This window comes from Ranitomeya variabilis, chromosome 4 (assembly GCF_051348905.1).
Source record: "Ranitomeya variabilis isolate aRanVar5 chromosome 4, aRanVar5.hap1, whole genome shotgun sequence".
NCBI classification, from domain to species: Eukaryota; Metazoa; Chordata; class Amphibia; order Anura; family Dendrobatidae; genus Ranitomeya; species Ranitomeya variabilis.
The window spans coordinates 29,278,682-29,293,583 of NC_135235.1; the positions used below are offsets into that span (position 1 = coordinate 29,278,682).

At 41.7% G+C, this 14,902-nt stretch overlaps 1 protein-coding gene across 1 annotated transcript in view; it reads left to right on the forward strand.

Moving 5' to 3' along the window:
* LOC143769577 (ovostatin-like) overlaps nt 1-4,256 on the forward strand; it is a 68,295-nt gene extending 64,039 nt beyond the window's left edge. The window contains exons 35-38 of the mRNA XM_077258260.1: nt 683-751; nt 837-942; nt 2,270-2,319; nt 3,948-4,256. Coding sequence (XP_077114375.1) covers nt 683-751; nt 837-942; nt 2,270-2,319; nt 3,948-3,953 — 231 coding nt within the window. The 3' untranslated portion in view covers nt 3,954-4,256. The remainder of the gene's footprint in view (nt 1-682; nt 752-836; nt 943-2,269; nt 2,320-3,947) is intronic.
* Nucleotides 4,257-14,902: the final 10,646 nt, after the last annotated feature.

A 14,902-nucleotide genomic window follows, 5' to 3' on the forward strand; every position in this document is an offset into this window, starting at 1 on the left:
GTAAAATAGAAGTCAAGAAGTTACCTGCTAAATTTAAAGGATTGTTCAGTACTTCTTTTTTTTGCACTCAATGCCATTTCATGGTCCAACAATTAAAAAAAAGACATTCACCTGTTCTTCCCCCTTAGAACAGCTCCCCTAGACCCTTGCTAATCTCCAAGCTTTCATATGACCGCTGCAGACAATTTCTAGCCGCAGCGGTAATGCATTGTTCACGTTATCCCCACTCATAAGAAAAGACTGACGGGATACCTGGGGATCAGTGTGTAGGATATTTTTTTTGGGGGGGGGTTGGATTGTTTTTATATTATTTGTGGGCCATGTGAAAAAAAATGTACTATACGACCTGTTTAGCTAACTAATCTTAAAAGTAAAATTTTTAAATTGGCAACGTCTGCATGACTGATGAAGACATTCAATACGGTGCTTGGATGTCTCCGTGAGCACCAGAGACGTTGAAGGAACTGGCACCAGTGATTGACCGCTGCTCTAGTCACGTCTTCTCATTGTGGTCATGGAGTGAGGAATGGAGGGGATCGGGATAATCAGTGGGAGCCCCATCAGTGGCAGCCATATTAATCACAACTAGCTACAGAATTTGGATTGTGGAAAATCTCTTTGAGATCTCCTCAAAAGAATTTCATTGCACCTTCGGCTAAAACTAAGTTATGTTCTTTTTTAGTTGGTGTCCGAAGAGAAAATATCCGAACATGGATTTGAAGATAATCACATATTTCTGTACCTGCAACCTGTGAGTACTCGCCTGTCTTCCAACTTTCTGATAAATTCACTTTAAGGTTCCAAATACATTGTGTAACATCCTTTATATTGTTTAGATTGGTGCTGACACTGAAGTCTGCTTCTCCGTGACATCGTACATGGAAAATCGGGTTTTAGCCTACCACAGCGGCACTGTTATCGCCCGTGATTATTATTATCAAGGTAACGCATCTAACTTATATGATAAAGTAAGATCTGTCTGTGCGGCTTCTGCAATTCACTGCTCGTAGATGTACAGACAAACCCTGGGACACTTTCCCACTAAAGAAAACAATGCCCAAAATGAATTAAAAAATTACATAATCTGTGACAAATCTTTGGCGAACGCACTTAAATTCCAAAAATCCATAATTATCAAATTTTGCAACTTAATAATAAGTTTGTCATAAATTAAGCCAGCAGACTTTTTTAAGCATGGTAGTGCACAATGTTAGATAAGAGCGGGAGAACAATGTCGTCAAATGTCCCAGCCGAAACCAGATCTCACACTTTTCACTGATGAGGGGCAGTACCCCGAAACACAGTGTCTGCAAATTGAGATTTTTGTTTTGGCTTTTATCAGGTGACAAGGCTCGTTAAAGGGTCGATATTGACTATTGCTATTTCCTATAGGTGGCACTAGAGCTCTAGTCCTCTTCCTCTCTGAGAAAACTTGCATATTTCCCAGAAGAGTATTGTGGCTTAAAAGTCTCCTCTCCTCGACATGTCATGCTTGTGGATCCACATTAATGTGCAATTTTTGTGCAAAATGCTTCTTTTTGGCATGTTATGGTTGCAGCACAACTGTAGTTATTCCTCGCATTTTATGACAACTGTGATCAATGTAGATTATACAGTTTTTATATAGAAATGAATTCATAAATACATGAAACATCACACCAAATGTTTAGCCAAAATGTTGCAAATTATTGGGTACAAGAGCAATGATAATTCTCCCGCATCTACCTGAGCTAGTGGGTTTTTCTCATTCTGAAAGCCATTTTTCATAGTATTGGAGGATCTTCCAATAGGTCTCTAATACAACAGGACCATGAAGAAGAAGACTTCCCAATCTACAGTTGATTTTAGTCACTAGGGTCTATTTCTTGTGGTATGATTCACTATCATACATGTATGGCAGATGTACTCAGGAGGCATAACGGGAAGGTCCTGAGCTTGTGACCACCTTAGATGACGTAGTCAATACCAACCAAGGCATTTAAGTGGTTAGACAATGGGAAGAAAGTCTCTGTCACGCTATTCTCCCCAAGCTACACTGGGTTTAAGAGGGAAATAGTAATATGCACATACATTGCAATACAGAAGGATATAAGAGCGACAACAAACAAGTCCAAATTAAGTAATTTTTATCATAAAAAAAGTTATTCAAATGTTGTTACCAATTTAAAAGACATTAAAGTCGAAAAATTCTTCTGTTTTTTATTTCTTTGTAGTCTGCTTGAGACTATGACAATAATTTATGGGAATTTTTTTTCTATTTAATTTACAGAGGACGTCGTTTCCGCACCATACTACCACCCCTGCTCACCTTTACGTGAGGTAAGAATAGATTGAGTGTCTCGACATGTCCTCTCTAACTGTATAAAAGACTAAATTCTGAATTCCTTCAATCTTCTGAAGGTGTCGTTTCCAGTAGGCTGCCTCCATAAGTCATGGGGTTGTATACGCCACATTTGATATTTGGGATCACAAATAAGTGCAAATGAATTTCATTTTCCAGATCCTCACCTGTCCCCCAGGGTAGGTTTTACAGTCCTCTTCTAGGTGCCTCCAATCCTCTTCTAAGTGCTTCTGGTCATCTTCTAAGGGCTTACAGTATTCGTCCATCTTCAAAATAGACTTCTGGGTCTCTGAAACTTACTAGACAGTGTGACATCATGAGGTTATGAAGCAATGCTCATCATCACAATGCACATGTTGTAATGCAGAAGATATTACTCGATGTCTAGGCAGCATCATGGTTGCCAAAAACCGCAGTAAATATGGAAGAGTACTGGAGGCACCTAGGGGGATAAGAAGTCCAGGTGAGCAGCTACACATAGAAGCTTGTAAGGGTTGGTGAGCGTTCAGTAAACCCTACATATATTATGCTCTGAGGTTTGCAGAGACCATTGAATGCCAATCGAATATCCCGTCATAGTTTAAGTGAATCTGTCGAATTCAAATTTCATCAGATTTGTTCATCTAGTGACGAGAAAAAAATATTAAAGTGATGGGGTACTGGAAGCTTGACCAAAAGCACTGAAGAAGTCACCCTCAGAGTTGGACAGATTGGGGTATGTCGTACCACGGTAGAATGTGAGCAAAGTCAATCAAGCCAAAGATCTGGTAACCAAGGCCTATAAGACCCAAATATGGAGAAGTACTATAGGGACTGGTGCCTTGACATAGTCAGACCCCTGCTAATGGGTGTCTGGCAAAGCTGAGTCATCGGTATCCTACGAGGTAGTAGGTTATAAACCTCTGCACTCAAATTGCAAAATCAAGAATAATTTTGTTCAACGACCCATGTGAAAAACAGATCAATTCAGAAAGCCAACCTTTTGGCCATATCAAGCCTTTTTCAAGGTATAAATTTAACAAAACAAACATTGATCATATTCATGAAGGAAAAAAAAATTCATAAATAAGAATTACAAAACAAAGCACAATTAGTATAGTATGACATACATTAAATATTCATCTAGTATCATCCATGGGTTGAAGAAATCATAGCCACATAGAAAGAAATAATTAGGTCCAGAAGTGATCCATACGTAAGCCGAAACGTTGGCTTTCGGAATTCATCTGTTTTTCACACGGGTGGTTGAATAAAATTATTCTTGATTTTGCAATTTGAATGGCAAAGTATCGTTTGAATGTATGATAATAACGTCTTACTTCTGAGCACCTCTTAAAATTTGTTTGCAGTAGAGCAAAGCCTTTTTCCCGTTAGTGCAGTAGGTTAGTCAGTCGAGCCAATTCATTTTGGCATTGGGTGGCAAAGGGTTGAGATGGCTCTAGACTGCAGTCAGATGGCAATATTCCATATTGGAGGAACTAGGAACTGATATATACAGTTTTCATCCCGATTTGGTTATTTCATATGTTAGTATATAACTGTGGTCAACACAGAGTAAGACACAATGAGACCATACAACCGTAACTGGTTATCTTTCTTTCTCCAGGAATAACCTTGGAAACTTCCCATGGATCACCTTTCAGGATATTATGCGTTCCGCAACATGTAGAGAAGTTGTAGCAGTTTGCAAACTGCAAGACTGAAATATCATCTATAAAAACCAAGCAGATGAGACAAATCCGGCAAGAAAAAAATACAAGAACTAAAAGAAGAATTCACAGCAATCCTGGTGTAGTTATATCTACAGCTCAAAGAAATTAATTTGACTCTTATAACCAACTTAACTTTAAACCTCTTCTGTGATATTACTTCTGTAGTTTCTTTATGAAATATAGTAAAAAACATTCAGTCTTCAGCATCGTCTTCGACTTGTTTTTGTCATTTGCTTTAATTATGTGCGGAAAAAAAAGTTTCCAGAAATATAAGAAAAAGTCTGTTGGTCTGTCTTCAGGACCTTCAAGGGAAGGTCGAGTTAGCTCAAATAATTGGAAAATGGCATTACAGTTGTACAGGAGCATAAGTGTCTCAAAGACCTCCATGTTAGTCTGCGTCTGATGGCCCCATAGTACATGTCTCAGATGGTCTTATAATGCAAGCCTCAGATGACCCATTTTACTTTTCTTAGTTGGCCCTATAGTACTGTACATGCCTCAGATGGTCTCATAGTACCTGATGACGTGATTCATAGTGCCTGTCTCAGATGCTCCATAGTGCCTGCCTCAGATGGCCCATACTGGCTGCTTTGGTTGGCCCCATATTACCTGCCTCAGGTATGCCCATAGTTCATCTCAGATGGCCTCATTATACCTGCCTCATATTCCTAAATAATGCCTTCTGCAGGTGACCCCATAGTGATTCCCTTGTACGCCCCCATAATCCAGCTTCAAAAGACCAATTAGTCCCTGTCTAATTTGAGCCCCATAGTAGCAGGCTTTAACAGATACCAGATGGGACATCTTACCAATAACGTCACTCGTTTATTGCAATTTCAGCTTGGAACATGACATTGACCACAGCGTTTTCTAACGCTTTTTTTAGGCGAGCTCCAGACAAATGCTGTGGGAAAAGACAATGTGCACATACCATTAGGTGTAAGTTTACAGTCCATGGAAAAAAAATGGTACCATGGTGTCAGTGTTTTGGATCAATGTGCTATACGCCAGTCCTGTGGTACAGACCCTGTTATTATTGAGTCTGTAAAGATTAAAAATAATGGTCTATCAATGACTGTACTTAGTTCCTGCAGTACTCGGGGGTGTATCCCATCCGGGCCCGGAGATTTGTCAATTTTAGTGATTTTTAGACGCTGCCGTACTTCCTGCTGGGTTAAGCAGGTGACACTTAATGGGGATTTTTTGTTATCACTGATCATATTGGCTGCCATGGGATTTTCTTGTGTAAATACTGATGAAAAAAAGTCATTTAGCATATTGGCTTTTTTTCCTCATCCTCATCCACCATTTCCCCCAGACTATTTTTAAGGGGGCCAACACTGTCATTTTTTAGTTTCTTACTATTTATGTAGTTAAAGAATATTTTGGGATTATTTTTACTCTCTCTGGCAATGAGTCTCTCTGTCTCAATCTTTGCTGCCTTGATTTGCTTTTTACAGAATTTATTTAAATTTCTGTATTTATTTAATGCCTCCTCACTACCTACTTCCTTTACTTCTCTAAATGCTTTCTTTTTGTCACTTATTACACCCCTTACAGCTCTATTTAGCCATGTCAATTATTTAAGTTATTTTTGCCTAATTAAGCGCTCTGTATATTTGACATAAAAGGGCATGCTCATAGAGATTTTTCAACAGTTACACCATATGGTACAAAAACTTGTGATTTACATGTTATTTTTTTACATCTCCTCTATTACTGATTCATTGGTATGCAAATTGCCTCTTCAGAGAAAAAGAGGACAAACTCTATAGCGCCACCTGTTGGAAGTAGCGATCCTACAAGTCACAATCAACCCTTTAACGAGTCGTACAATATGACTTAGGATAAAAGCCAAATCAGTATCTCAATTCGCAGACACGGTGTTTCGGGTTGTTGGCCCTCGTCAGTGCGAAGCATGAGAACTACTTTGGCTAGATGATAGGCCAAACCTTGCCCCTTAGACTACAGTCCAGAGCCTCTCACCTAGCCAAATCAGTTCTCATGCTTCGCACTGACGAGGGCCAACAGCCCGAAACACCGTGTCTGCGAATTGAGATACTGATTTGGCTTTTATCCTAAGTCATATTGCATGACTCGTTAAAGGGTTGATTGTGACTTGTAGGATCGCTACTTCCAACAGGTGGCGCTATAGAGTTAAGTCCTCTTTTTCTCTGAAGTAGCAATTTGCATATTATATTTCCCAGAGGAGCATTGCACGGCGAATAAGCCTCCTTACCTTGACAAGCCAGAGCTGATTCATTGGTGAAATTTAGAGCTTTTTGAAGCAGAAATGTATCAAGAATTGACATAAAAAAAAAAAATAAATAAAAGCAGCTTGTTTACTATAGACATGTTTTTTTCCATTGAAGCACAAAGAAAGTTTATCCAAAAAGGATACAAGATTTTTTTGTGTGGTCTTTGGGGCAGAATCTTCTCCAAAATGCTTAAATAATTAGTTTGGTCATACCCTATAGAGCAACATTCCCCAACTTCAGTCGTCAAGAGTTACCAACAGATGAAGTTTTCAGGAGCTCGTTGTTGCAGATTTGATGGCATTCTTACACGGAAAATACTAAGGAAATCCTGAAAACTTGAGATGTTGATGACTTGAGGCCTGGAGTTTGGGAACATCAATATGGAGCATACATAGAATGTTAGCGTTGAAAGGGTCCTCGTGTCCAAACCCCTGCTCAATGCAGCATTCACTAAACCAGTGTTCCCCAACTCCGGTCCTCAAGAGCCACCAACAGGTCGTGTTTTCAGGATTTCCTTAGTATTGCACAGGTGATAATTGCATCACCTGGACAGGCAAGCATTCAATCACCTGTGCAATACTAAGGAAATCCTGAAAACATGACCTGTTGGTGGCTCTTGAGGACCGGAGTTGGGGAACACTGCACTAAACCATCTCAGACAGATATCTGTCCAGCGTCTGCATTCTAGTCATGTTGGCATCAAATGTTATATAGGGTAGGGTATACAAAGGAATCCGCAACGAGGGCAATCAATATAATCCCTTCTGTCTCATTTAGCCCAAGGTCAATTGAAGGACTGCAAAATAATGGCAGTTAATAAAATTACCTTGGTATGAATTACTTGACAGTTTTATCCCATGATAATTAATATCTAAAATTACTTGTATAAACCATTATCCATTTCTTTTGCTTGTTAACAATGTTGCACTTACCCCAGATAATGTTCTATTGTTCTAACTCCATTGTTGTGCACAATTCATTACCCAATAAATCTGTGCGGCCAAACAGCAGGCGGCTGAGTTATAGCACTTTATACAATAAGAATATGTTGTAAATTATGAAAGAAATGACACAAGAAAATGAATTTACAAGATCCCATTAGGTGAATAATTTAAAGGTGCAGATCACAAAATTAGAATATCAAAAAGTGAATTTCAGTTCCTCAATACAAAAAGTGAAACTCGTATTATATAGAGTCATTACAGAGTGATCTATTAAATATTTATTTCTGTTAATGTTGAGGATTATGGCTTACAGCCAAGGAAAACCCAAAAGTCATAATCTCAGTAAATTAGAATACTTTATAACACCAGCATGAAAAATGATTTTAAAATCTGAAATGTTGTCCTACTGAAATGTATGTTCAGTAAATGCACTCAATACTTGGTCGCGGCTCCTTTTTCATCAATTACTGCAACTATGCGGCGTGGCATGGAGGCGATCAGCCTGTGGCACTGCTGAGGGGTTATGGAAGCCCAGGTTGCTTTGATAGCGGCCTTCAGCTCGTCTGCATTGTTGGGTCTGGTGTCTCAAATCTTCTTTTTGACAATACTCCATAGATTCTCTATGGGGTTAAGGTCAGGCGAGTTTGCGGCCAATCAAGCACAGTGATACTGTTGTTTGTAAACGAGGTATTGGTACTTTTGGCAGTGTGGACAGGTGCCATGTCCTGCTGGAGAATGAAATTATCATTTCCAAAAAGCTTGTCGGCAAAGAGAAGCATGCAGTGCTCTAAAATTTCCTGGTAGACGGCTGCTCTGACTTTGGTCTTGGTAAAACAAAGTGGACCTACACCAGTGGATGACATGGCTCCCAAAACCATTATTGATTGTGGATTGTTGGGGTGTACCGGGAACCATGAAAACACGAGAACTGACAGATTATTGCAGCCAGGCTCCACGTGGCAGCTTTTTTCTTGGGCAGATGCCCTTGTGTCTGGTACAAAACGGACAAGGGAACTCCTGAATGTTGCGAAGCTGAACAGGGAGTACGCTGCAGTACCAGTCGAGACAAACTGGGTACAACTTAAAGGACATAGGGAAAGCAAAGGATGTGAACTGTGCAGAAGTCTGTGTTGATGTTGTAACTGATGTGGACGTGCTGTAATTGGAAACAAGCAAAGTTCTACGTTTTAAGTTGGAATTGGACTGTCTTTATGTGAAGAATTGTCCCTGCATCTAAGGGAGGCCTCTGAGAACCAGGCAAGTGAGACAGTGGGACTGTATATATGTGATGCGGGTGGTCAGGGCATCCTAAAGCAAACACCTATGTGGGCCATGACTACGGCCCTGGCTGCCACTCACAATGCAGCGCTTATTCATATCCGTGAATTGTCAGTTAGTGCAGGGTATAATAGCCGTCCGGAGGCAAGGGCAAGACATGTTCTCTGGAACCACACTGACCACGAGGATCACGGACAAAGGACACCCCTATATTCCTTAGTTTTCTTCAAGATACTATATCAAAATGTTGGTTTTTTTGTGCACTTTCTTAGCTCGACAATCTCATAATTTAGACAACAAATTCTCTCCCATTGACAGCAGACTTGTCTCATCTTCTGTGTCACAATCAGTGAAATTACCCTCTAAGGCTAGGTTTCTACAATGAGTATCTGGTGAGATTGACACTGTAGATTTCTTGCGGAATTTCCATCAACTTGCCACATTAGGTTATTTGTGTTTCTTTGTTTTGAGTGGTTTTTTTTACATGTTTTTATTGCATTTTTTTTAGTTTCACTCTTTTTGAATATAATTTTTTAATTAAAACTACTTTGCTTTGTAAACTTCCTGTTTGCTGTGAGCTTCTATAATGCTTTATTGATAATGTTACATGTGCATGTGGATTACATCCATTTTTTTGCTGCTGAAATGTAATAAAAATCCATGTGAATTTTTTATTATGTGAATATTTGGCATCTCATTAAAGTGTATGGGGAAACCCCACAAATTAAACTCATTGTTCACAAGATTTAAAAAAAAACAAGAACGGTAAATGATCCCGCTTCCAGAATAATTTAATCCATAAAAAAAAAAAAAAAAAATACAAATTCGCAAAAGGTTGACGTGAACACTTTCTATAAGGACCAAATGTTCTTATTCCTGGTTAGAAATGCATTGGTTTTTATGAAGGGAATTTAGAAAGTGAAATCCGTCCCCTGTACTTTACACACTCTCCCCTGTTCCAGGGCTGAATCTCTGGTGCCAACTATGGTATCTGTTATTGTCTGCAGCGCTGACTTCACATCGACAGTGCTGCAGACAAGTAGTGAGCTCAGCAGCTTAGGATATCAACTCAAGCAGAGTCACTGAGCCAAGTTACTGACTGCAGCGCTGTCAGATGTAATGATGAAGTCAGTAAGGATTTACAGCACTTTTATATTGCAATATTTTGCATCAGTATTTGTTAGACTCCAGGAGTGGACTAAAACACAGAAGAGGTGAAAGTCATTCAGTTATGTTTCAGTGTTTGCTCCTGTATTTTTTAGCTGACAAATACTGATGTAAAATACTGGCCAAAATACTCTCTGATGAGGCAAGGAAGCCGCTTGGAATCCTGCTGTAGTACAAGTCCTTATTCCAATGATTAGTGCGTGATTACTCCATGATATTCAGCAGAGCAGGAGCAACACCAGGGGCAAAACTGTGGCTGGCCCTATGACAGACATGCGATTGACCCCGACTCCCAAACAAAATGAATCATACAGACGCACACAAAATAAACAAAGCATTGTAGTTAGGTGTCAAATATTCTCAATTTTATTTATATTCACATGACACCAAAAATGGCACAACCACCGACTCATGAAGAGTCACCCTCCAGCACTCAGGGGAGGAAAACCCCACCTGTGGTGGAAACCTCTAGGGAACGATGGCTGGAGGATCGCCCTTCCCTTGGGCTTAAGGTACCTTCACACGAAGCGACACTGCAGCGATAGCGACAACGATGCCGATCGCTGCAGCGTCGCTGTTTGATCGCTGGAGAGCTGTCACACAGACCGCTCTCCAGCGACCAACGATGCCGAGGTCCCCGGGTAACCAGGGTAAACATCGGGTTACTAAGCGCAGGGCCGCGCTTAGTAACCCGATGTTTACCCTGGTTACCAGCGTAAAAGTAAAAAAAACAAACAGTACATACTCACCTGCGCGTCCCCCGGCGTCCGCTTCCTGACAATGACTGAGCTCCGGCCCTAACAGCACAGCGGTGACATCACCGCTGTGCTTTCACTTTAGGGCCGGCGCTCAGTAAGTGTCAGGAAGCAGACGCTGGGGGACGCGCAGGTGAGTATGTACTGTTTGTTTTTTTTACTTTTACACTGGTAACCAGGGTAAACATCGGGTTACTAAGCGCGGCCCTGCGCTTGGTAACCCGATGTTTACCCTGGTTACTAGTGTAAAACATCGCTGGTATCGTTGCTTTTGCTGTCAAACACAACAATACACGGCGATCGGACGACCAAATAAAGTTCTGGACTTTATTCAGCGACATCACAGCAGGATCCTGATCGCTGCTGCGTGTCAAACTAAACGATATCGCTAGCCAGGACGCTGCAACGTCACAGATCGCTAGCGATATCGTTACAAAGTCGTTTCGTGTGAAGGTACCTTTAGAGTTAGTGCCGATCTATAACAAGTTTTACATTTGTACATTTTACCAGGTTTACAGAGAACGACATAATATAGACTATAAAAGGTGATAAACCGGGTGTGGGAGCGATCTGGCTGCAATATCTGTCACCACATTGGTTGTTAGACCCAATTTGCTGATGTGTTTGCCCAGATCTATGAACCATTTCTTCCTTACAGATCCACCTCATAAAATGTAGACATTTGGTTATTGGGATTGTTCATAATCGATAACCCCCAATAGCAGAAATACCCCTTCCCCATCCCAATTTATCACCCATTAAAGTCATAGGGTGCTTCTATGAACTCCCAAAGGAGAGCAGCTCTTTGTAGGAGGGTAACAGAAGGGGATTCTGTGCTGAGGACCCCCCTTGGTTACCTTCCCATGCCCTGAGGTGTCTAAAGCCAACAAACCCTTTCCCTGCTAGAGCCTCCAAATTTCACCAAGGTCGGCACATTATGTGGGGTGGTCAAGCTCAACGCCCTCCAGTGCATCGGTAATGGCACTGATCGTTGCAACGCAGACTTACATTATGGAATCTTCTTTATCACGTTTATTACCTCATAACAGTTGTCATAGTTACTGCAGGGGCCATTACTGATGCAGGACCCAAATATTCATCATTAGTAATTCACTTCATTATAGAGGCAAATAACTGCACTTTTTACCAAGCAGGCACCTATCATTATGGCTTCCCTTGGGCACCATAAGAAAACGGTAATTAGTTCTTACCGGTAATTGTATTTCCAAGAATCCACCTGACAGCACCATTGGGAGGACGTCCTTCTTACCCTCAGTGGGACAGGAACCAAAAGCAGTTAAAAGGACCCTCCCCACTCCACCCACCAGTGATTTTCTAAGTACCACATCTGGATGGATGCAAAAAAGAGAGTTTATTTACAATCACACACCAATGTTACATCACATTAGTCAGTAGTATAAGCTTGCAGTGGGAGGGAACTACTAGTGCTGTCAGGTGGATTCTTGGAAATACAATTACCGGTAAGAACTAATTACCATTTTCCAGTCCACCACCTGACAGCACCATTGGAGAATACCAAAGGATGTTTAACTAGGGTGGGACTACTGCATGTAAACTTTTCTACCAAAGGCTAATTGGTCTGATACGACATCTAATTTATAGTGTCTAGCAAAGGTATAAAGACTAGTCCAAGTCGCCGCCCTACAGATTTGCTCAGCTGAGGCTCCCCCCTTCTCTGCCCATGATGTAGAAATGGCTCGTGTTGAGTGGGCCCTAAGAGTGTCCGGGGGATCTTTCCCTTGGTCTGTATATGCTAGGCTAATCATGTTTTTAATCCACCTAGCAATGGTTGATTTTGCTGCTTTACAACCCCTATTTGGACCACCGTATTGTATAAATAAGTTAGTGTCCTGTCTCCAGCTTTCTGTCGCCCCCAGGTATTTTAGAACAGTCTCCCTAACGTCAAGGTTATGGTAGACCCCCTCTTTTGGCAGAAAGAAGGAAGGATTATCTCCTGGTTTATATTGGTAGATGATACTACTTTGGGGAGGAAAGCTGGGTTAGGTTTGAAGACTATTCTGTCATCAAAGATTTGAAGATATGGGTTCTGGATAGAAAGAGCCTGCATCTCCCCCAGCCTTTTAGCCGATGTGATGGCAATTAGAAAGGCAGTTTTAAAGGAGAGATTGGCTATGTCCATATCTTCCGACAGCAAGTAAGGGGTTTTACACAAAGTGTTAAGGACCAAGTTTAGGTCCCAAGGAGGAGTCGATTTCCTCACAAGTGGCCTCATTCTCTGTGTGGCCCTGGAAAATCTCGCTATCCAGGGATGGGAGGCTAGTGACGTATCGAAAAATACACTAAGTGCTGCAATCTGTACTTTTAGAGTACTAGGCCGAAGGCCCTTGTCAAATCCGAGTTGCAGGAAATCGAGGATTCTGGGGATATCTGGTTTCGAAGTATCCACATGACCTTCTCCCAGAAAGGAACAATACCGCTTCCAGATCTTGTTGTATATCGCCGAAGTCACCGGCTTTCTGCTTGCCTGGAGTGTGGTAATATATGAAAAAAACCTGGCACTCAACTTTATGTATCTGGAGATATTTTTATTGTCAGCAACAAAAAACGTTTCGGTCCAAAACCGGACCTTCCTCAGTTACTGAAAGTGCAAAATATACAAAAATAAAAAGAACAAAACAAATAAAGAAAGTATGTACAATACTGGTCATCCAGTGTATAGCAAACATGGCGGTATAGTTATTACAGTGGTGCAAAAACAGTACAGAACCAACCAATACTGGCACAATGCTACTTTTAGATGGTGAGTGGTTAGAATTTATTGTAAGTGAGGGGGTAATCACATACCGTTATAAGTAGAGGATTTGAGAAAGATGTGCCCGTGTAGGCAGGTGATAAATTATTTCTGTAATAGAGGGCATATAGCATAAGTGATGGACCAGCGAGAAGGTGGTCGTGGTGGTGTAGAAAGAGAAAATCATACCCATGAGGATGCAGACCTTAGGTCTGTGTAATGCTGTGTGGGCAAAGCCCTAATAGGTAAAAAAAGAGGGTTCCAAAGTGTCAGCTCACATGACCAGGCTCTATTGAGAAGAACGCTCACATTGGAGACAGGCTTACCTTGCAGGAATGGCGTGACCGACGCGGTGTCCACCGCTAGTCCGGTGCCATCTGCTTAGTAGTGTGATGTTTTATATGTGCACGCCGTCACTGAGGGCCTGTGGATCCCTGAGCCGGATGTGGGCGTGTCCAGCGCGCAATTAGGTGAGGCTATGAGCGTCATCACCAAGATGGTGGTGCGCTCCAGAGAGCGGAGTTTTGCGGGTCACGCTGAGGGGCGTGTCAGTGGGAGGAGGTGCAGCCCTGTACATGGCATCACCAAGCTGGTGGTGCGTTCCAGGGGGCAGAATTATGCGTGTCACGCCGGAGGGCATGTCGGTGAGAGAAAATATGCAGCCCTGTAAAAGGGCTATAGGCCGCTGGCTAGGAGTAGAATAAGCCCCAAGCGACGTAGTGTGAGCTTAAAAACGGGTATTACAAACCTGGTAATGTGTTTTTTCATGAGACGTGACGGCACAACGAGAGAGGGGGGATCCGCCCATCAAGGACAGGAAACCTTCAAGATAAAAGGGGCGGCTCCTCTCTCCACATCAGTTGTTTACAGAGTACGAGGGGAACTCCGCTGGTTAGTGTACACATAAATAATACATCCTATACGGTTCTATTCACAGATACCCCAGGGAGTGTATAATACAAATAATGCTAATAATGCACCCAACTAATGACGTGATCAAAAGGGTGGGAATATAAGGGTGCCGTCATGTCTCATGAAAAAACACATTACCAGGTATGTAATACCCGTGTTTTTCCATCATACATGACGGCACCACGAGAGAGTTACAGAGATTTGTATTCTCTTTAGGGAGGGATCACTGCTTGTAACACTCTTCTCCAAAATGTGAGATCAGAGGTAGCAGATAGGTCTAGCCTATAATGTTTAAAAAACGTAGACGGAGAGGACCAAGTGGCTGCCTTACAGATTTGGTCGATGGTAGCATCTGCTCTCTCCGCCCACGATGTTGCCATGGCCCTCGTGGAATGGGCTTTCAGACCCTGTGGAACAACCCTGCCTGCACTACTATACGCTAGAATAATGGCCTCTCACCCATCTAGCTATAGTCTGTTTTGAGGCTTTAAGGCCCTTCCTTGACCCCTGGAATGAAACAAATAAAGCCCTTTGCTTCCTCCAGGATTTTGTCATCTCTAGATACTGTAGGATACATCTAACGTCTAGGCAATGGAGTCTCTCCTCTTTCTTGTTACTAGGATTGGGACAGAAAGAGGGTAGGGTTATGTCCTGAGCCCTATGAAATCTCAATACCACTTTGGGGAGATATGCCGGATCTAATTTTAATACAACCCTATCGTCCATGATTTGTGTGTAAGGGGGGTCAGCTGACAATGCGTG